We start from the raw sequence: 24,271 nt of genomic DNA, 5'->3' as shown, positions 1-24,271 counted from the left end.
TGGTGGACTCAAAGCACCAGAGCTGCAGCCACTAAGGTGCGCTCAGTAGGCAATAGCAGTATTAGGGAGTCTTGCCCAAGGACTCCCAACTGAATAGGTGCTGCTTACTGAACAGGCAGAGCAGAGATTCAAAACCTGGTCTCCTGTGTCAGAGGCAGAGCCCTTAAAGGGATACTGTAGGGGGTCGGGGGAAAATGAGTTGAAGTTACCCGGGGCTTCTAATGGTCCCCCACAGACATCCTGTGCCCGTGCAGCCACTCCCCGATACTCCGGTCCCGCCTCCGGTTCACTTCTGGAATTTCAGACTTTAAAGTCTGAAAACCACTGAGCCTGCGTTACCGTGTCCTCGCTCCCGCTGATGGCACCAGGAGCGTACTTTGCAGGCCCAGTATGGTCTGTGCCTGCGCCGTGCGCTCCTGGTGACATCAGGGGAAGCGAGGACACGGCAACGCAGGCGCAGTGGTTTTCAGACTTTAAAGTCTGAAATTCCAGAAGTGAACCGGAGGCGGGGCCGGAGTATCGGGGAGTGGCTGCGCCGGCACAGGATGTCTGCGGGGGACTGTTAGAAGCCCCGGGTAACTTAAACTCATTTTCCCCCGACCCCCCTACAGTATCCCTTTAACCAGTACAGTGCAAAAATGTGCCATTTTCATAATAAGCTGGGTAACACATTAAAAGCACATAGAAAAAAAAACAAAAATCGTTGTTTATGCTCTATGTTCAAATCCAGAGTTGTCTAAAAGTAAATTATTTATCCATGTTTCCCTAAGTATAACACACTACTCAACTTTCAAACAAATTTAACTTAAAAACAATTTGCCCGGTGACCAAAATCTCAGTAATACTGCTATGCACATACAGCGCATGGCAATATTACCCAGGAGGTGGGGGAAGAGCCCTTTAAGAAGGGAACCCCCAGATGCCCGCCCCCTTCCCAGGAGAAATGAGTATAGGGGTACAAAATACCCCTTACCTATTTCCACTAAGGGATAAATGAAGTAAAATCACGATGACGAGAAAAGGTCTTTAATATTCTTAATTCACCAGAAATACTTCCCTGTACCTTTAAAAAATAGTATCCCACGCCAATATCCTCGGAAAAGGTACCTGTACCTTTAACGTTTTCTTAAAGGTACAGGTAAGTATTTATGGTTAATTAGGAATAATAAAGGACTTTTTTCATTGTTCTGTTTTTATTTCATTTAACCCTTTGTGGAAATGGGTAAGGGGTACTTTGTACCTCCTCCTGGGGCACCGGAGGTGGGGAAGAACCCCTTGTCCATGGATTGGACAAGGGCTCGGGGGGGACGGGGGGGAGGCTCGGCCGCCCCTCCCCCCAGAGCCCTTCCCCCCCCCATACTATGGACCATGCAGGCTGGTATAGCTCAGGGTGCAAAGCCCCATGCGGCCGGGGCTCAGCATTCTGGCTAACCCAGCAAATTGGAAATTTCTAGCATGTAAGGGGGCTTTGCTATTAACCGCTAAAGTCGGCAGCCGCTCACGTGCCATTAAAGTCTATGGGAAAATGCAAACGTGTTGAATGTAAACAGCGAACACCTCTTGTTCGCTGCAAAACTGTTTTCCGGTGAACTGTGCAGCCCATCTCTATACCCTGTATGGTAGTACTACATGGACCAGCAACCCCTATTATTGACTACTAGAACACCAAGGACACCTGTATTGCTGAAGCAGTAAATAAGAGCGCATGTGGAAAGTGCACTAATTGGTCGCTTATGTAAAATATCGGTATTTGAGCCCCGAAGCGGAAATTTGGGCACCCGGTAAATAGTGGCCACTGGTACAGCGCCTGCTATATGTCAGGCACTGCAGGCAACCAAATACCAATATTTTTAGGCGTCTAAGGCGCCCAAGCATTTGCATTTTGTTTTTTCATGGGTGAGTGGGGGGGGAGGTTATGTTCAAGTAGCTAGTGTCTGTGTGTGTGTGAGCGTGTGTGTGTGTGTCTGTGTGTGTGTGTGGGGGGGGGGGGGGGGTGTTAGGGATTAGGCAGGTAATGTGTGTGTGTCAGGAGGTGTTTAAGGGTTAGGCGTTAGGTAGGTAGTTTGTGTATGTGTGTGTGTGTATGTGGGCAGGGGGGTTAAGGGTTAGGTAGGTAGTTTGTGTGGGAGGGGCTAGGGGGTTAAGGGTTAGCGGTTAGGCATTAGGTAGTTAGTTTGTGCATGGAGGGGTATGGGTTAGGCGTCAGGGGGGAGAGTTCTGTGTGAGAGTAGGGATAGGTTCGGCCATAGTAAAATATCGGTATTTAACCACTTGAGGACCACAGTCTTTCTACCCCTTAAGGACCAGAGCCTTTTTCTCCATTCAGACCACTGCAGCTTTCACGGTTTATTGCTCGGTCATACAACCTACCAACTTAATGAATTTTACCTCCTTTTCTTGTCACTAATACAGCTATCTTTTGGTGCTATTTGATTGCTGCTGCGAGTTTTAGTTTTTATTATATTCATCAAAAAAGACATGAATTTTGTCAAAAAAATGTTTTTTTTTTTTACTTTCTGTGCTAACATTTTTCAAATAAAGTAAAATTTCTGTATACATTTTTGTCCATATTTATTGTGCTACATGTCTTTGATAAAAAAAAAAATCCATTCAGTGTATATTTATTGGTTTGGGTAAAAGCAATAGCGTTTACAAACTATGGTGCCAAAAGTGAATTTTCCCATTTTGAAGCATCTCTGACTTTTCTGATCTCCTGTCATGTTTCATGAGGTGCTGAAATTCCAGGATAGTATAAATAACCCCCAAATGACCGCATTTTGGAAAGAAGACATCCCAAAGTATTCACTGAGAGGCATGGTGAGTTCATAGAAGATTTTATTTTTTGTCACAAGTTAGCGGAAAATGACACTTTGTGACAAAAAAAAAAAGTTTCCATTTCTTCTAACTTGCGACAAAAAAAATGAAATCTGCCACGGACTCACTATTCTCCTCTTTGAATACCTTGAAGTGTCTACTTTCCAAAATGGGGTCATTTGTGGGGTGTGTTTACTGTCCTGGCATTTTGGGGGGTGCTAAATTGTAAGCACCCCTGTAAAGCCTAAAGGTGCTCATTGGACTTTGGGCCCCTCAGCGCAGTTAGGGTGCAAAAAAGCGCCACACATGTGGTATCGCCGTACTCAGGAGAAGTAGTATAATGTGTTTTGGGGTGTATTTTTACACATACCCATGCTGGGTGGGAGAAATATCTCTGTAAATGACAATTTTTAGATTTTTTTTTTGCACACAATTGTCCATTTACAGAGATATTTCTCCCACTCAGCATGGGTATGTGTAAAAATACACCCCAAAACACATTATACTACTTCTCCTGAGTACGGCGATACCACATGTGTGGCGCTTTTTTGCACCCTAACTGCGCTGAGGGGCCCAAAGTCCAATAAGTACCTTTAGGATTTCACGGGTCATTTTGCGACATTTGGTTTCAATACTACTCCTCACGGTTTAGGGCTCCTAAAATGCCAGGGCAGTATAGGAACCCCACAAATGACCCCATTTTAGAAAGAAGATACCCCAAGGTATTCCGTTAGGAGTATGTTGAGTTCATAGAAGATTTTATTTTTTGTCACAAGTAAGCGGAAATTGATTTTAATTGTCTTTTTTTCACAAAGTGTCATTTTCCGTTAACTTGTGACAAAAAATAAAATCTTCTATGAACTCACCATACTCCTAACGGAATACCTTTGGGTGTCTTCTTTCTAAAATGGGGTCATTTGTGGGGTTCCTATACTGCCCTGGCATTTTAGGGGCCCTAAACCGTGAGGAGTAGTCTTGAAACCAAATGTCGCAAAATGACCTGTGAAATCCTAAAGGTACTCATTGGACTTTGGGCCCCTTAGGCCCGGTTCACATTAGCGGTGGCTATCCGGAATAGCCGTGCCGGAGCCGCACCGCATGCTGGCCGGACGAAACGGACGCACGGCATAGCAATGTAAGTCTATGCCAGGGTTCACATGTGTCCGTTTCGTCCGGACCGGAGCCGGACCGGATCCGGACTCCGGTGTCCGTTCCAACATGCGCTATTTTTTGGTCCGGCTCCTCCGGCAGCCGTATCCGGGGCGGAGCCGGACTGCACCATCCGGCCAATGGAAACCAATGAGAACCGGAGAGCGCACAACACACTGGCAAAAAATCCGGATGTTCTACCCCACTTCCTATGAGGATTGTTGCGGCGATATTGTATCGGGGACACATGGGCAACCATTTTGGAGTGGAGCAGCACGAGCTGGAGATGTTGGCAGCATGTTGGAGGTGGAGGTGAGTGCTAAACAGCGGAGGGCCTGATTCCACAGGTCCCCCTTCTGCTGACCTCCCAGACCCCAACATTTTTTTTTGTTTTTATACAGGTTGTTATCTCTTTAAGAATCCGGATCCGGACCGCAACCGTGTTCATACCGCACGGAAACCGTATGCAACCGGACCGGATCCGGACAGGAACCGTACGGTTCAGGTCCGATCCGGCTCCGGTGCGGTCCGGACATCCGGTGCGGTTTTTGCAAAACCGCAAGTGTGAACCGGGCCTTAGCGCAGTTAGGGTGCAAAAAAGTGCCACACATGTGGTATCGCCGTACTCAGGAGAAGTAGTATAATGTGTTTTGTGGGGTATTTTTACACATACCCATGCTGGGTGGGAGAAATATCTCTGTCAATAACAATTTTTTGATTTTTTTTTTACACACAATTGTCCATTTACAGAGAGATTTCTCCCACCCAGCATGGGTATGTGTAAAAATACACCTCAAAACACATTTTACTACTTCTTCTGAGTACGGCGATACCACATGTGTGACATTTTTTGCAACCTAGGTGCGCTAAGGGGCCTAACGTCCTATTCACAGGTCATTTTGAGGCATTTGGATTCTAGACTACTCCTCACGGTTTAGGGCCCCTAAAATGCCAGGGCAGTATAGGGACCCCACAAGTGACCCCATTTTAGAAAGAAGACACCCCAAGGTATTCTGTTAGGAGTATGGTGAGTTCATAGAAGATTTTTTTTTGTCACAAGTTAGCAGAAATTGACACTTTGTGAAAAAACAAAACAATACAAATCAATTTCCGCTAACTTGTGACAAAAAATAAAATCTTCTATGAACTCGTCATACACCTAACAGAATACCTTGGGGTGTCTTTTTTCTAAAATCGGGTCACTTGTGGGGTTCCTATACTGACCTGGCATTTTAGGGGCCCTAAACCGTGAGGAGTAGTCTTGAACCCAAATGTCGCAAAATGACCTGTGAAATCCTAAAGGTACTCATTGGACTTTGGGCCCCTTAGCGCAGTTAGGCTGCAAAAAAGTGCCACACATGTGGTACTGCCGTGCTCAGAAGAAGTAGTATAATGTGTTTTGTGGTGTATTTTTACATATACCAATGCTGGGTGGGAGAAATATCTCTGTAAATGACACATTGATTTTGTTTACACACAATTGTCCATTTACAGAGAGATTTCTCCCACCCAGCATGGGTATGTGTAAAAATACACCCCAAAACACATTATACTACTTTTCCTGAGTACGGCGGTACCACATGTGTGACACTTTTTTGCAGCCTAGGTGCGCTAAGGGGCCCAACGTCCTATTCACAGGTTATTTTGAGGCATTTGTTTTCTAGACTACTCCTCACGGTTTAGGGCCCCTAAAATGCCAGGGCAGTATAGAAACCCCACAAGTGACCCCATTTTAGAAAGAAGACACCCCAAGGTATTCCGTTAGGTGTATGGTGAGTTCATAGAAGATTTTATTTTTTGTCACAAGTTAGTGAAAAATGACACTTTGTGAAAAAACAATAAAAATAAATTTCCGCTAACTTTTGACAAAAAATAAAATCTTCTATGAACTCGTCATACACCTAACAGAATACCTTGGGGTGTCTTTTTTCTAAAAAGGGGTCACTTGTGGGGTTTCTATACTGCCCTGGCATTTTACGGGCCCAAAACCGTGAGTAGTCTGGAAACTAAATGTCTCAAAATGACTGTTCAGGGGTATAAGCATCTGCAAATTTTGATGACAGGTGGTCTATGAGGGGGCAAATTTTGTGGAACCGGTCATAAGCAGGGTGGCCTCTTAGATGACAGGTTGTATTGGGCCTGATCTGATGGATAGGAGTGCTTGGGGTGGTGACAGGAGGTGATTGATGGGTGTCTCAGGGGGTGGTTAGAGGGGAAAATAGATGCAATCAATGCACTGGGGAGGTGATCGGAAGGGGGTCTGAGGGGGATCTGAGGGTTTGGCCAAGTAATCAGGAGCCCACATGGGGCAAATTAGGGCCTGATCTGATGGGTAGGTGTGCTAGGGGGTATCAGGTGGTGACAGGAGGTGATTGATGGATGTCTCAAGGTGTGATTAGTAGGGGGAATAGATGAAAGCAATGCACTGGCGAGGTGATCAGGGCTTGGGTCTGAGGGCGTTCTGAGGGTGTGGGCGGGTGATTGGGTGCCCTAGGGGCAGATGGGGGTCTAATCTGATGGGTAGCAGTGACAGGTGGTGATAGGGGGTGATTGATGGGTAATTAGTGGGTATTTAGAGGAGAGAACAGATGTAAACAATGCACTTGGGAGGTGATCTGACGGCGGGTCTGCAGGCGATCTGATGGTGTGGGTGGGTGATCAGATTGCCCGCAAGGGGCAGGTTAGGGGCTGATTGATGGGTGGCAGTGACAGGGGGTGATTGATGGGTGGCAGTGACAGGGGGTGATTGACAGTTGATCGGTGGGTTATTACAGGGAAGAACAGATGTAAATAATGCACTGGCGAATTGATAAGGGGGGGTCTGAGGGCAATCTGAGCGTGTGGGCGGGTGATTGGGTGCCCGCAAGGGGCAGATTAGGGTCTGATCTGATGGGTAACAGTGACAGGTGGTGATAGGGGGTGATTGATGGGTAATTATTAGGTGTTTAGAGGAGAGAACAGATGTAAACAATGCACTTGGGAGGTGATCTGACGGCGGGTTTGCGGGCGATCTCATGGTGTGGGTGGGTGATCAGATTGCCCGCAAGGGGCAGGTTAGGGGCTGATTGATGGGTGGCAGTGACAGGGGGTGATTAATGGGTGATTGACAGGTGATCAGTGGGTTATTACAGGGAAGAACAGATGTAAATAATGCACTGGCGAATTGATAAGGGGGGGTCTGAGGGCAATCTGAGCGTGTGGGCGGTTGATTAGGTGCCCGCAAGGGGCAGATCAGGGTCTAATCTGATGGGTAACAGTAACAGGTGGTGATAGGGGGTGATTGATGGGTAATTAGTGGGTGTTTAGGGTAGAGAACAGATGTAAACAATGCACTTGGGAGGTGATCTGACAGCAGGTTTGCGGGGGATCTGATGGTGTGGGTGGGTGATCAGATTGCCCGCTAGGGGCAGGTTAGGGGCTGATTGATGGGTGGCAGTGACAGGGGGTGATTGACGGGTGATTGACAGGTGATTGACAGGTGATTGATAGGTGATCAGGGGGGATAGATGCATACAGTACACGGGGGGGGGGGGGGTCTGTGGAGAATCTGAGGGGTGGGGGGGGGGGGGGTGATCAGGAGGGAGCAGGGTGCAGTTAGGGACCTAATAAAAAAAATAGCGTTGACAGATAGTGACAGGGAGTGATTGATGTGTGATTAGGGGAGTGATTGGGTGTAAACAGTGGTCTGGGAGGTGGGCAGAGGGGGGGGGGTCTGAGGGGTGCTGTGGGCGATCAGGGGGCAGGAGGGGCAGATCAGTGTGCTTGGGTGCAGACCAGGGTGGCTGCAGCCTGCCCTGGTGGTCCCTCTGACACTGGGACCACCAGGGCAGGAGGCAGCCTGTATAATACACTTTGTATACATTACAAAGTGTATTATACACTTTGTAGAGGCGATCGTGGGGTTAACAACCCGCCGGCGCTTCCGAACGGCCGGCGGGTTGTCGTCGCGGGTGGGCAGAGCCAGTTGCCAGGGAAGCGCACGTCATCAATGACGAGATCGCTCCCCTGGCATGCCGAAAGGCCGCAACGCCCTTGGGCGTATTGCGGTCCTTTCAACGTCCACTTTGCCGCCGCCCATTGGCTGTGGGAGGTCGGCAAGTTGTTAATACCGATATTTTACTATCGGCAGTACTGGGCGCCCAAATTTCCAGGCGCCTTTATTTGATGTAACCTGTATGGGCTGGTAGTACAAACCTATAAAGTATAATATTTTGACATATTACCCTACTGACTGACCCTACCAGCTTAGACAGGGTAGCATAACTCGACAAAGTATAATTAGACACATGATAGATCCATCAGTATGCATGGCAGCAGACATAGGGCTTGATTCACTAAGAAAAATAGCATGCCTTATCAGAGTTAACACGCCTTATCAGAGTAGCATAGCGAGCGCTACTAACTTGTGCCTGCTAATTGGCAATGACGAGAGCTCCACTCGTCCTGACCTGAGCCCCTGCGGTCCAATCACGTTGTCTTGTTGAAATACCCAGCCCCGACGCAGCTTTAGCTTTGTCACTGATTCCTGGACATTCGTCTCCAGATTCTGCTGATACTGAATGGAATCCATGCGTCCCTCAACTTTGACAAGATTCGCAGTCTCTGCACTGGCCACACAGCCCCACAGCATGATGGAACCACCACCATATTTTACTGTAGGTAGCAGGTGTTTTTCTTGGAATGCTGTGTTGTTTTTCCTCCATGCATAATGCCCCTTGTTGTGCCCAAATAACTACATTTTAGTTTAATCAGTCCACAGCACCTTATTCCAAAATGAAGCTGGCTTGTCCAAATGTGCTTTAGCATACCTCAAGCGGCTTTGTTTGTGCTGTGGGCGGAGAAAAGGCTTCCTCTGCATCACTCTCACATACAGCTTCTCCTTGTGTAAAGTGCACCTAATGGTTAAACGATGCAGAGTGACTCCATCTACAGCAAGATGATGTAGTAGGTCTTTGCTGCTGGTCTGTGGGTTGACTCTGACTGTTCTCACCATTCGTTGCTTCTGTCTATCCAAGATTTTTTTTGGTTAGCCACTTCGAGCCTGTGCCTGAACTGAGCCTCTGGTCTTCCATTTTCTCAACATCTTCGTAACTATGGAAACAGACAGCCAAAATCACTGAGATAGCTTTCTGTATCCTTCCCCTAAACCATGATGGTGAACAATCTTTGTCTTCAGGTCATTCGAGAGTTTTTCTGATCCCCTTAAATACTCTTTCTTATAATTGGATTCACCAGCGTATGTAGGTCAGGGGTCACTGAGCTGCCCAAATATATGCACCTGCCCCATTTTATTTAAACAATTATTGCGCACTTGTAAATCCAATAAACTTAATTTCACTTCTCAAATATCACTGTGTGTGTCTCCTATATGATATACAGTATCTAACTGACATTTCTAATCATAACAACCAATGATTTATACTGGAAAATCATGACGATTAACAAGGTTGCTCAAACTTTCGCATCCCACTGTAGCTGCTGGACGATGTCTCCTCATGCTCGCTGCATTTGTCACTTGGGGGCTTATAGCTGCTGGTCGCTGTCTCCTCATGCTATTGGTCGCTGCATTTGTCACTTGGGGGCTTATAGTTGCTGGTCTCTGTCTCCTCAGGCTCATGGTCGCCACATTTGTTACTTGAGGGGTTTTAGCTGCTGGTTGCTGTCTTCTCAGGCTCATACTCACGTCATTTGGGGGCTTAAGGCCCATACACACGGGGCACAGCTGTAGTTTGTTATTGTTACACGAACTGTCGGCAGGTCACTCTGTCGCTTGAACCGTTCAATCGCCGGCAACTTCTGCCTCAAGAACCGTCCCTAGTCCGCCGCGCGTACCGACGTGTGTATGCGGACTAGGGACTAGAGACAACAGGCAGTGAAGGGAACATCCAGCGGGGGGACGAACCCTCCACAGACAGCTTCCGCCACATCTTTGTCCCTCTGTGCTACGTGTGTACAGCTGTCGCACAGAGGGACCTGGCGACGAACTGTCGCTGCTTTGTCTCTTGTCTGCTTGCAACTGCTGGTCTCTGTCTCCTCATGCTCGCTGCATTCGTCACTTGGAGGCTTATAGCTGCAGGTTGCTGTCTCCTCAGGCTCATGGTCGCTGCATTTGTCACTTGGGGGCTTATAGCTGCTGGTCGCTGTCTCCTCAGGCTCATGGTCGCTGCATTTGTCACTTGGGGGCTTATAGCTGCTGGTCGCTGTCTCCTCAGGCTCATGGTCGCTGCATTTGTCACTTGGGGGCTTATAGCTGCTGGTCGCTGTCTCCTCAGGCTCATGGTCGCTGCATTTGTCACTTGGGGGCTTATAGCTGCTGGTCGCTGTCTCCTCAGGCTCATGGTCGCTGCATTTGTCACTTGGGGGCTTATAGCTGCTGGTCGCTGTCTCCTCATGCTCATGGTCGCTGCATTTTTCACTTGGGGGCTTATAGCTGTTGTTTGCTGTCTCCTCATGCTCATGGCCGCTGCATTTGTCACTTGGGGGCTTATAGCTGCTGGTCGCTGTCTCCTCAGGCTCATGGTCGCTGCATTTGTCACTTGGGGGCTTATAGCTGCTGGTCGCTGTCTCCTCATGCTCATGGTCGCTGCATTTTTCACTTGGGGGCTTATAGCTGTTGTTTGCTGTCTCCTCATGCTCATGGTCGCTGCATTTGTCACTTGGGGGCTTATAGCTGCTGGTCGCTGTCTCCTCAGGCTCATGGTCGCTGCATTTGTCACTTGGGGGCTTATAGCTGCTGGTCGCTGTCTCCTCAGGCTCATGGTCGCTGCATTTTTCACTTGGGGGCTTATAGCTGTTGTTTGCTGTCTCCTCATGCTCATGGTCGCTGCATTTGTCACTTGGGGGCTTATAGCTGCTGGTCGCTGTCTCCTCAGGCTCATGGTCGCTGCATTTGTCACTTGGGGGCTTATAGCTGCTGGTCGCTGTCTCCTCATGCTCATGGTCGCTGCATTTTTCACTTGGGGGCTTATAGCTGTTGTTTGCTGTCTCCTCATGCTCGCTGCATTTGTCACTTGGGGGCTTATAGCTGCTGGTCGCTGTCTCCTCAGGCTCATGTCGCTGCATTTGTCACTTGGGGGCTTATAGCTGCTGGTCGCTGTCTCCTCAGGCTCATGGTCGCTGCATTTATCACTTGGGGGCTCATGTTTCTTATATTCTTCACCCAGGGCTCATGGTCCCCAGCATTTGTCATCTCGGGGGCTCACTGTTACTGCAGTTGTCATTTGGGGGACTCATGATTGCTGCATTTGTGACATGGAGGCTCATGGCTGCTATACTTGTAACCACTTGTAACCGATGCCTTATGGTTGCTGGGAAAGAAACATAATAATATGAGTTGTAGATGCAACTTTATGTAGTGGTTCCTCAACATATTCCAATGACTTCCTCCTGCTCAAAAAGGTTGAGAAAGGCTTCTTTACATCCTTTCCTGCGGTTTCAGCTCCACCTCTTCTGGTTGTATGATGATCACATGTGTATGCGGTTGTATGGCTACTCGCACCATTACAGACGACTCTTCTCTCATGTTTATAGGAGTACACAAGCAAGTTTTGTGTACTAAAAGCATGAAGTGTGAGAACTCGTTCGCATCTATCCTCCCTGCATGCAATTTCCAGGTGTGAAAGACACATAATAGAGTTAACAGCAAACAGGCTGCAGTCTGGGCCACTGAGAGAAGCTTGTTCCCTGAATGCTTAAATGAGAAGTACTGAACTGATTTTGAAATTGTACCCATAACTCTCTTAGGGAAAGGCTTGTGTTATTATAATGAAACCTGACGCACCACTGAAGCAATGTGACAATGTCAATGCGTGGATTGTGAAACTATTGCTGTGTGTTGCCGTGGAATGGAAAAGTTATAACGCACTACAAGGCACAGAGTGAACACACACGGAGGCCGGTTTCACACTTATATGAAAAAGTGGTATAGGCGCTCCACTAATGTTCCACAACTGATATATTCCAAAAGTCTATCTGGGTATTCTTCCTCCTCCGCAATATAATCAACAGATCTATTTGGGCGGTTCGCTATACAGAATGGGATTATCACTCCCCTAAAGGTTATACAGAGAATGTCCGTACAACGCTCACTTCTCACAGGCACTCAGACAGTTCTTTGCACAAAGTTCCACTATGTATATTAACCACTTCTCTACCACAGGGTTTTTCCCCTAAAAACCACAGCAATTTTAACATTTTAGGGAGGCAAGGGTTAATGGGCTTAATGGGGGTAAAATTTATTTTAAAAAAAACCTAACTGATGCTGATCACTCACTAATGCTGTATTAGTTATCTGAGATCCTCTCACGAGTGATCTCAGTAACTGTAACAGCATAGTGACTAATACAATGTTTACACACATTTTGAATGAATGAACACTGCCATTGGCTTTGGCAGTGCTCATTCAAACTTGTAAGCACTTTGATTGGCTGACCAGCGGGTGGCGATCGCGACCGCAAATCCGCGTGCACGCGACCGCGCATCCGCGTGCACGCGATCGCGCACGCGAACGCTCACAGCGGGAAAACAAACAGGAGATGCCTATCTACGCCCCTGTGCCCCAGGTGAATTTTAAAGGGGCGTAGATAAGCGTGGCAAGGGTTGCTAAGTGGTTAATCTCTGGGCTCTGACAGACCTAAATACTCTCACCAATGTAAAGTGGCTGATTTGTCACCGATCAGCAGAACTCGTTTTTCAGATAGCTCTCATATCAGTCAGCTTCCTTTCTCCCGTATTGTGGCTGCTCGTTTGCTTCAACTCGTTCCTCAGACATAGAAATCAAAACAGAACATAGGGTCAAACTGTTTCACACTTCACGTCCTGATTACAAGCACACGTGCAAAAGTGAGTGCACCTCTACAACAGTGAGTGCACCCCACACTGTGTGTTCGTGCTCCAACCTCCACCATTCACAATAGAAGGACTGCTCGCTCACCAGATCAATATGCTGACCTATCGGGGACCAGCAAATATCATTTAAAGGTCACCACTGGACTCTTCAAACTCCAGGCTTACTCAATGCCGGCATCCTTGCTTTGGCTTTTTCCTCAAAGAAAAAAGTTGTAATACATAGCGTGAAACTGCATCAAACTCCAATTCCTTATTAACTCCACATGTGCAAAACTGAGTGCACCCCTTGCAACAATGAGTGCACCCCACGCTGTATACCCGTGCTTTGGCTACCACCAATATCACTAGTAAAACTGCACGCTCACCAGATCAAAATGCTGGCCTGACGAGGGACAGCAATCAACGCTTCAATATCAGTAATGAAATCTTTGAACATCAGTCTTGATCAGCACCTATAAGGACTGACATGCAACTCTCATAGCGTAACTCCGTTTATTCTCCAGTAAAAAGATTAAAAATTGCACTCACATTGTATAAAATCATATGGGCATATATAAAATCATTAGGACGTCCTCACCACCGCTCTCACTCGCGTCTTCTCGTCTACTGCTTGAGGCCACGCCCTACCGGTTTCGTCTAGCCCCTGACGAGTCATACTGACGGGCTTTTGGGGGGATAAATACCCTGTTCTGTTGCTCTGTTGCGGCGAATCAGCGTTGCTCTTACTGCTTAGCTTAAGTGGGCAATAAAAAAAGAAAATTAAATTTGCTTCAGACTCTCAAGTGTTGATGGGTAGGTGAGTGTTAGTTGTAGATTGGGGGAGGTTACTGTTAGGTGTAGGTAAGTGGAAAGTTTGCATTAGGTGTAGATGGAGGGAGGTCAGTGTTAGGTGTAGATAGGGGAGGTTAGTGTTAGATGTAGCTGGGGGGAGGTTACTGTTAGGTGTTGGTAAGGGAGAAGTTAGGGTTAGGTGTAGATGGGGGCAGGTTACCATTAGGTGTAGGTAAGGGAGAGGTTAGGTGGAGATGGGGGAGTTGAGTGTTAGGTGTAGATAGGGGGAGGTTACTGTTAGGTGTTGGTAAGGGGAAAGTTAGCGTTAGGTGTAGATGGGGGGAGGTTACAGTGAAGTGTAGGTAAGGGGGAAGTTAAGGTTAGGTGTAGATGGGGGAGGTTACCATTAGGTGTAGGTAAGGGAGAGGTTAGGTGTAGATGGGGTAAGTGAGTGTTAGGTGTAGATAGGGGGAGGTTAGTGTTAGGTGTAGATAGGGGGAGGTTAGTGTTATGTGTAGATGGGGGAAGGTTAGTGTTAGGTGTAGGTAGGAGGAGGTTACCATTAGGTGTAGGTAAGGGAGAGGTTAGGTGGAGATGGGGTAGGTGAGTGTTAGGTGTAGCTAGGGAGAGGTTAGTGTTAGGTGTAGATGGGGGGAGGTTACTGTTAGGTGTAGGTAGGAGGAGGTTACCATTAGGTGTAGGTAAGGGAGAGGTTAGGTGTAGATAGGGGGAGGTTAGTGTTAGGTGTAGCTAGGGGGAGGTTAGTGTTAGGTGTAGATGGGGGGAGGTTACTGTTAGGTGTAGGTAGGAGGATGTTACCATTAGGTGTAGGTAAGGGAGAGGTTAGGTGTAGCTAGGGGGAGGTTAGTGTTAGGTGTAGCTAGGGGGAGGTTAGTGTTAGGTGTAGATGGGGGGAGGTTACTGTTAGGTGTAGGTAGGAGGATGTTACCATTAGGTGTAGGTAAGGGAGAGGTTAGGTGTAGATAGGGGGAGGTTAGTGTTAGGTGTAGCTAGGGGGAGGTTAGTGTTAGGTGTAGATGGGGGGAGGCTACTGTTAGGTGTAGGTAGGGGGGAGTTTAGTGTGAGAATAGGAAAAGATAAGGTGGTAATACAATAACAGTAAATTTACTGATAGTCTACTAACAGGAATAGGAGATAGAATATTGGTGATTTTACGGTTATATTTTTCTATTGTGTACACCATTTTAGCATGTGGCCCTTTTACATGTACGCCAAACAATAGATACTTCCATATTTCATTGTAGAACAGGTTTCCACGTTTTTCTATTCGGGGAAGGCGAATGCTTACCTTAGTAGCACGTTAATTCTATTTTGTATAGAAGCGCAAAGATGCACATATATTGTTAGGGGCCGCACGTGATTCTACAATTTTTTCGTATGTTTGCATTTCCGTTTTCGCATTTTTCATTTTCCCACCTGCCACAAACGTTTTAAATTCAATATATTTTAACTTTGTGCATGCAAACGCATTTCCAAAATCCAAAATTTCACTGGAAAATTCAAACGTAACGAATAGCAACTGCGGCAAAATGTATGCGTTTCCACACAGCCCAGTGTGCAGTGGAGGTATGAGATGAACTGAGACATACTGTACAGAGTGCAGAGCTGTCATTGATTGGTTGATCTGCTTCCCCCATTGATGAGAGAACAGGATTGTCAGGCTGGGAGATGTGGGGAGATAGTGGAAGGGTGGAGACCCTGAACAAGTGACTACACGACAGCCGCTGCTGGCATCCTGTATGAGTGGGCTGCCGAACAGACACAATATAGTGTGAGGCGGTTGTGCAATCCATGCATTCCCTTTTCTGGCATCTGTAGTCACCTCGTAAACTTTCTGTACAGGAATATTTTACAACTCCATTTTATCAGCATTGTGTAGGAGTTGCATAGCCTTTAGCAAAAGTTTTTGTTTTTTTTAAAGGCTGATGGCACTTTCAGAAAAGAATCTATAATGCACACCCTTTATATTTGCAGAGGCCACATTCACAAGGGCCATGTGACAGCAGTGCCGCAAGTTATGCTCCTGTTGCGTCACATACAGTGAGGCCGGTTTCACACTGCAAATTGGCGGCAGCAGTGCGGTGTGGCACGGAAGCCGCACTGCCAAAAACAGGACTAACTTGGTAATCCCTGTCTGGTAGCCGGCCAAGCAGGAAGTGACGCTCACTTCCTGTGGCCAAAGCGATCACTAGCGCAACGCGTAAAACTTGAGGCGTGTTTTCACACACACACGTCACCATAGACTTCCATGACTTCCAGTCCGCCACACGACGCCGCAGAACCGCGCGGTAATGTAGATCTGTCCTTGCGCCGGGGAAGCAGCGAAAACGTCACTTTTGTTGCACCACGCCGCATCGGTATGAATGGCCCCATAGACTTTCATTGGGCTGTGGAAAAATTACCACACCGCCCCAGTGTGAAAGGCCCTTGAAGCATACAGTCGATGAAAAGTATGCTTCATATTGCAACCCGTTATACTGTGACGCACCATCCGCACTGTGAACATCGCTTAGGTGGTGCACTGCAGTGCAGTAACCCTGTTGCTATGGAGGGCGGCGGAGGGACATCAAGTAGCGCACTATGGAGAGGGAGAACAATGGACTAGCTCAGCGCTCGTATAAAATAATCCAGCAATTTGGAACTATTGCTGATGCATTATGGGGGATCGGGGCCTGTCACCGTACACACACTAGATTCTTGGTACAGGCCCAAATTGGCCGCCTTGGTCAAGAACCATCTACATATGTACAAGACTTTACAGTAGAGCTGGGCGCAAAGTGTGTGAAAAAGAGAACATATTGGGAGCTTGACAAGCAGAAACACAATACTGCTTTTCATCCAGACTACAAAGCAGCAATCCTTTCCCCACACACCCACTTCCCTCTAGGAGAAAATCCACAGAATTATCTCATCAGTCTGAGAGAATATGTGCTTTTGTCAGGGATTTCACAAATATTTCTGCACCCTTTAATACTAGTGCAAACTATAGTGCTCACCTCTTAAAGGGAAATGATATCCCAGCTATAAGCGAGTTTCTGCCTCTCTCAATAACACATTACACTGCTGTGAAACTCACACTGACATAAAGCCAGTTGTATGTGTTAGTAATGGAGAGAATCCAAAGATATTACAACAAAAGGTGTTTAAGTAATACCTTAATGAATAACTGTACAAGATTTCTTTGTAAGCTTTCATAACTTAAAGCTTCTTCTTCAGACATGATATAGAACTGGATCATGATTTTACTTTTTAGGATTTTGCAATGGAAAAAGTACCAAAAAGTAGGTGAAAAAGTACTATAAAAATTATTTTGAGTATTTGTTTGCTTGTTGGTGGTTTAAAAACCACCCTGGTGTTCTATTGATTGCGCCAGGGTGGCGGCACAGCAGTATTTTTGCATCTTTTTTTTATTAATTATGTAGCTAGCCTAGCGCTAGCTACATGATTCCCTCCTCCCTGCGGCATCCCTCCCACCCCTCCGAACGCCGCCGACAATCAAGCCCGTCCGGAAATCCCATTCTGAACGGGATTTCCTTTAGGGCTTCCCCTGTCACCATGGCGACGAACAGAATGACGTCATCGAAGTCGTGATGTCACAGGGAGTCCCAATTCACCCCTCAGCGCTGCCTGTTACGTGTTGGGTAGCGGCGCATCGGCCAAGAAGGTTAAATGGTGTTTTATGGACAAGTTTGAAAATTTCACCTAGGATAAAACTCAGGCGATAAAGTGAATTGCATATGGGCCACAGAGTCTTACACCTGGACAGTGCGTTTTCCGGTGCGATGCTCCACCCTCATTGTATTGCACCGCACAAATCGTCATTCATATGACCCTGCAGCAGAATGTGCTAACAGGGCGATATCCATAGCATCGCCCCCCGCAAGCCCCTCCCCCAGTGACGTACTCCCTGCTGGACAGGAAGTGCGTGAGATTCCCGGGTCTCCCGTCATATTTGCGTTGTACCGCCACCAACATGTTTAAAATATATGCGTCTCTGTGGAAGTCTGACAGTAACGCACTGATGCCTTTGTGATGGCTCAGCGGGGAATAGTGCACTTCCGGCAAAACGCAACAAGAGTAAGTGTACTAGGCCCCATAGACTTTCATTTGCGTTACCCTGCGTGCAGAAAGGGTAATGCAGCACAATGAAAACAGCCTAGTGATTTTGTAGGTTTATTCAGTGACCACAAGCCTTAAAGGACAACTGAAGTTAGAGGAACAAGGAGGCTACCATATTTACTTCCTTTTAAACAATACCAGTTACCTGGCAGCCCTGCTGATCCATTTAGCTCAGTAGTGTTTGAATAACACCAGAAACAAGCAAACACCTGATCTGCTGCATGTTTGTTCAGGGTCTATGGCTAAAAGTATTAGATGCAGAGGATCAGCAGGACAGCCAGACAACTGGTATTGTTTAAAAGCAAATAAATATGGCAGCCTCCATATCCCTCTCACTTCAGTTGTCCTTTAAAGCAACTTACTTTAAAATAAACACATAATGAACCTGCAAATTAATATTCCTCTCAGAAACTCACCATTTTCTTCTTACGACGATTCTTTCCAATTCTGACAAGATTTTGTCAGAACTGAAATATACAGTATAAATTGCTGTCAGTTATACAGTATATCAATTGCTGAACTGATGAGCAAGGTAATGGCCATGTTTCCCAATTGCTTGAGTGGGTAATATTACAGTTTAAAGGGGAACTGAAGTAAGAGGTATTCGGAGGCTGCCATATTTATTTCCTTTTAATCAATACCAGTTGCCTGGCAGCCCTGCTGGTCTATTTCTCTGCAGTAGTATCTTAACCACTTGAGGACTGCAGGGCTAAACCCCCCTAGTGACCAGGCAATTTTTAGCTAAAATGGCCACTGCAGCTTTAAGGCCAAGCTGCAGGGCCGCACAACTCAGCACACAAGTGATCCCCCCCCCCTTTTCTCCCCACCAACAGAGCTCTCTGTTGGTGGGATCTGATCGCTCCCCCCATGTTTATTTTTTTTTTAAATAAATATTGTTGTTTTGTTTTGTTTTTTTAAAAAACCGTTTCTGTAAATTTATTCCCTCCCTCCCCACAGCCGGCCAATTATGGCGATCGGCTGTCATAGGCTTCTGCCTATGAGAGCCGATCGCTCTCTTGTCCCCCATGGGGACAGCCGTGTCATACGGCTGTCCCCAGAGCAGCGCTGCTGCTCATCGCAGCGCTGCTGCTCATCGCAGCGCTGCACCTAGTGAATAGACGGCACGATCGCCGTCTAACAGTCTCCCGAGCGGCAATAGCCGCTCGGAGACTGAAGGCGGGGCGGAGCTCCGCCCTCCGAGCATGAGATGGGCGCGCACCATGCGCGCGATCTCATGCAAAACAGAGCCCCAGGACTTTACGCCAATTGGCGTTAGGCGGTCCTGGGGCTGCCGCCGCGGCCACGCCTACAGGCGTGACGCGGGCGGCAGAAGGTTAATAACACCAGAAACCAGCATGCAGCTGGTCTTGTCAGATCTGACTTTAATGTCTGAAACACCCGATCTGCTGCATGCTTGTTCAGGGGCTATGGCTAATAGTATTACAGGCAGAGGATCAGCAGGAGGGCCTGGCAACTGGCATTGCTTAGATGGAAATAAATATGGCAGCCTCCATATCCCTCTCTTCAGTTGTCCTTTAACAGTGTGCTGATCAGGAAGCTGTTATGGGGTAATGGTCACTTTTAAAATGGAGGACACAGAATTCCATTGATCACAGTGGACAAATGGGACGCAGGAGAGGAGATAGAAATTGATGAGTAGACTACATGGGAGGTAAGTATGAGGTGTTTATGTTTCCTTCCAGTTCAGGTTTTCTTTAAAGTGATTCTTGAGTTAAAAAAAATATATTTTAACTTACCTGGGGCTTCTTGCAGCCCCCTGGAGTCCTCCTGTGCCCTCTACGCCAGTCCAAATCCCTCCGGCCAGCAGCGGCGACCCCCACTAAACTGGCCGGTGATTGCACTCCTGCGGGCGGGGTGTGTTCTGCACATGTGCAGTACGTGAACCTCGCTACTGCACATGCGAAAAGCGCTCCTGAGCACAGGAGCGCGATCAGGGTGTGCATGCGCGTTTACAGTGGTGTGATGTAACGACCGCATTGTAACGCGGCTTACCACACTGCGATGCATCACCTATGCAATGTACCCAGTTTGGCGGATGCAGCCTAATGGTGTGTGATGTAGGCGCACATCCCCCCATGCGCAGAAGACACTGTCCCATGAGGCGTCAGCAATCTTTAGAGGCTGCCAGCGGGGCCCAGGAGAGGACAACAGCTGCGGCAAAGGACAGACGTGACTTTCAGAGGCTGGAAGAAGCCCTGGGTAAGTAAAGATAGATTTATTTCATTGCTTGCTTGTCCTTTAATAATTACCATCACCTCTCCTTCCGTGTACAGTTACTGCTGAATACAATATAGATACTCACTACTACTGTTACTTTCTCAAACTTGTCCACACCCACATTCATACTATCCCCCCCCCCCCCCCCCCCCCCACACACACACAAACAGCGCAATGCTCAATGGGCATAAATGTTCTAGTGCTTAAATATAGGCAGTGATTATATGGACAAATAATCAGAAGATACATTTTTCCTTAATTGGTTAAATGAAAAAAGTATTTACTTTCTGAGTGACCCTCCTAATTCTTTCATACAGACTACTAAACTAACCACGGATTGCTAAACTGCAAAGCAGCTTCTTTGCATATAGCTGTATCAATCAGGCTTGGTAGGAGACAGTGGGTGTCTAACCAAAGCAGAAAATGTCTTGGCTGGAATGGCCCCGCATTATACACATCTTATACAGTCTGTCTGACACATTACATACAGTCACATGAGCTCTGACACACATGAATGTGCTTGGCATTGCTCTGCAGCTACTGCTCTCCTAAGGCCTTGTTCACATTGCGTTCAGCTCGCGTGTCCGTCCGCGTTGGGCTGTTTTCTAGGCGTCTTTTTTTCAGATTCCCGGCGCTTGGGTGGGCAATTCGTTTTTGTGCTTAGCAGTTTTCTAAGCGTTTTTTCAGAGCGGTTTTGTAATACACACCTTGACGCAAGTCAGGAAGTGAACTCTTTGACCCGGAAAAGAATAAATACAATGTATGTATTCTTAAAAACGTGAACGCAATCGCTGCACAAAGCGATTTTGTGAGCGTTTTGCGTTTTTCCTATACCTTCCATTGAGGCGGAATCGGCCCGAAAATGGTACAGGCACCACCTTGCTAGCCGCACAGCGCACAACCCGCGCTGATGTGAACCTTCTCATAGACATTCATTGTCCATGCGGTCGGGGGTAGTTTTTAAAAAACGCATGCGGGCAAAAAAAAGCCGAAAACGTCTGCAGTGTGAACATGCCCTTACTGTATGCAGAAGTCAGCAGAAAGCCACACACATCTGTTCACTGCATGCAGAAGTCAGCAGAAAGCCACACAAATCTGTTCTGTGCATACTATTTACTGGTATTGCAGACAGTTGTGTGACCTCGTGTGGCCGCATGCTGAAGTGCATTCCAGTTTCTAGTGATTTATTCCCGTCTCCAGCAGGCGTCAGTGTATATTCTGCATACAGCATACAAAGCGATTACTACACAGAAAAATAAAGAATAGAACCTTTCATAAGGAGCATCTTGGATCTGAAATTAGCAAATAATGCACGCAGGAATGCTACAGTAGAATTGCTACTTTTTTCTGCAACTGCTGTGCTTCACTTTACATTGAAATGAATTGAACAGTTTTGTTTCCCATGACTCTATGTGAAAATATTTTGTAATGCACAAATATTGATGCGTTATACAAAATTTGCGATGCGGGTTACGTAAAAAGACTGTGTCTCACTGTGTTGTCCAGGCTGCTCTGCACTGGCTATTCACAGGCGCGATCCCACTACTGATCGGCATGGGGGTTTTGACCTGCTCCGTTTCCGACCTGGGCCGATTCACCCCTCCTTAGGGCAACCTGGTGGCTCTGAGCTCCCCCGGAGCCACCATATTGATACCAAACTTAGTGCGGACACCCGATCGACATAGCACAGGGCAGACCAGAACTCCTGGACTCAAGCAATCCGGCAGCCTCAGCCTCCCAAGTAGCTAGGATTACAGACGCACGCCACTGCGCCCGGCGAATGCTAAGCTTTGCTGTATGTTACAAGACGTGTAAAGGTTTCTGGCGTCACTAACTCAACACTGACATCTTGTGTCAGCATTGCTAATTACAAGTGTAAAATATTAAAAGGTTTCTGACGTCACTAACTCAACCCTGACATCTAGTGTCAGCATTGCTAATTACAAGTGTAAAATATTAACATTAGCAATTCCCTACATCAGTTGCCCTCTTCTTTTCGTCCTCAGTATTTTTCACAAAAAGGTAATAAAACAAAATCTTCAAAAGCATTGACATGGAACTATTTACACTCCTGAATCTGTGTATATCTTCATGGAATATGTGGGGAATCCCTACCTAAGAGCGTGTTTTTCTCTTTCACTTTATTTGTACAGAACAAGTTACTTGTAACAGGAACAAAATATCAACCCAAGAAAAACTGCAACTTCCATCATTTTCCTTTACATATACTTCTGCCCTGTTGCAGCTTAGCTTTAATGCTCGTGTAAAGTGGATACCTGCTTGTGAGTGAATTTCTGGACGTGAGTGAACCTGGAACTTTTATGCCGGTCTTCTCCTCCCTCCACAGTGAAGGTCTTCAGCATGTCCATCAGGTCCTGGGTGGATGGGGGTGCCGTATTATTCTCCCACTGGCGTAGCTGGTTCTTTATCTGTTTCTGTAGTCGCTGGCATTTCCTGCTGCGGTAATCCTGTTATCTGAGATTCAGACCAGAGAATGCAAAGCTTGCTGTAGTTGACAGGCACACACATCTGAACATACAAGACACAAAAAATAAAGTTCCAGCTCTGTCGGCTGCCAAAGTTCTGCTGGGTCTCCAGAATCATAACAATCCTGTGCAGTGTTCTCCCAAGGCTCTTTTAGCCGGGTGCTCCACCCGGCTAATTTTGGGGAGCACCCAGCTGACATCAACTCATATCTTCATCTTCTTCCTATGCTGTAAGCAGAGTTGCGCCAGCCCTGCATTCTCCCAGTTGCGCCCCACCCGGCTACTTTGTCATGCCACCCGGCTGGAAAAATATTCTGGGGAGAACACTGCTGTGTGAGCCCCAAGCAGGTGCATACTGTGCCTGCACGAAGCCCGCACAGGATTGTTAGGATCCTGGAGTCCAGCACTGCCGATTTTCAGAGGCTGACATCGCTGAAACTGAGAGATGGAGGAGGACAGGAGAAGCCTCATTAGAATCCAGAGGTTTCCCCCTCCCCCATAGGGGCACTTTTTTTCTTACAGATCCTCTAGACCAGGCATGGGCAAACTTGGCCCTCCAACTGTTATGGAACTACAAGTCCCACAATGCATTTGCCTTTATGAGTCATGACTGTGGCTGTCAGACTCCTGCAATGCATTGTGGGACTTGTAGTTCCTTAACAGCTGGAGGGCCAAGTTTGCCCATGCCTGCTCTAGATACATACAGATCCATTTAATGCTGCTGCCGCTTTACCTCCTGCAGCTCTATCATGTATCAAGTTCTCACTTTAAAACTGTTTACACAACAGCAATCACAAACACATTAAAGTGAAAATAAACTGATGAGATAAACAATAGTATTTATGCTCTTACTCCTAAAAACGACTCCCATGGTCTTATTTTATATTTGACCATTTACAAACTAGATTGAATGTTTTGTTGCCTCTGCTCAGTAGCAGCCTAATAAGCGTCCCAGAGTTAGAAAAAACTCAATAGTTTATGTATTTAATCTCTCCCTGCACTCAGAAGTTGTATTCTGCCAGGAAACCATTTATGGCTGTAATTTGCTTATCATTGATGTTTACTGTATTCCTGCCAAGCTACCAACAAGACAGAAACTGTCACTTCCATGCCTAGAAATTAACTCTTTCAGGCAGCAAAATAGAAAAAAGTTAAAAAGCCTGGTTATTAATGTGTTTTGCACTGCACATACACATGTTTATGTCATCATGTCACATGTTGCCTCGGGTACACTTCAACCTTCCTGGCGGTAAGCCCGAGCTCAGCTCGGGCTATCCCGCGCAGGAGAATTTTTCAGGCCCTGCTGGGCTGACTTGCACAATTTGTTTTTTTATTATTACACGCAGCTAGCACTTTGCTAGCTGCGTGCAGTGCCCGATTGCCGCCGCTCCGCGCCGATTCACCGCTACCCGCAGCGCAATGCCCCCCCCCCCCCCCCGAGACCCCATGCGCAGCCTGGCCAATCAGTGCCAGGCAGCGCTGAGGGGTGGATCGGGACTCCCTTTGACGTCACAACGTCGATGAAGTTGGTGACGTCATCCCGCCCCGTCGTCATGGTTATGGGGGAAGCCCTAATGGAAATCCCGTTTAGAACTGGATTTCCTGATGGGCCTGATTGCCGGAGGCGATCGGAGGGGGTAGGGGGATGCCGCAGCTCAGCGGCTGTCATGATTTAAAAAAAAAAAAAAAAGTGCTGCGCTGCCCCCTGGCGGTTTTAATTGACCGCCAGGAGGGTTAATTTACTAATCCTTTTAGAACCTTCACTAAAGTCTGATTTGACCGAAGCATAATCTGCAATCTTATGCATGCTCGAATGGAACATTTTC

At 47.0% G+C, this 24,271-nt stretch overlaps 1 protein-coding gene across 2 annotated transcripts in view; it reads right to left on the bottom strand.

Annotated features, from left to right (window-relative positions):
• The window catches only part of PRICKLE3 (prickle planar cell polarity protein 3), a 92,260-nt gene that overhangs the window by 59,022 nt on the left and 8,967 nt on the right, over positions 1-24,271 (bottom strand). For both annotated transcript variants that reach the window (XM_068248361.1, XM_068248362.1), the window contains exon 2: positions 22,236-22,434. In XM_068248361.1, the coding sequence (XP_068104462.1) occupies positions 22,236-22,328 (93 nt within the window). In that variant the 5' untranslated portion in view covers positions 22,329-22,434. The remainder of the gene's footprint in view (positions 1-22,235; positions 22,435-24,271) is intronic.

The sequence above is a fragment of the Hyperolius riggenbachi genome, chromosome 8 (genome assembly GCF_040937935.1).
Source record: "Hyperolius riggenbachi isolate aHypRig1 chromosome 8, aHypRig1.pri, whole genome shotgun sequence".
NCBI lineage: Eukaryota > Metazoa > Chordata > Amphibia > Anura > Hyperoliidae > Hyperolius > Hyperolius riggenbachi.
The sequence above is the reverse complement of the archived record's forward strand: the minus strand, read 5'-3'. Positions and strand labels throughout refer to the sequence as shown.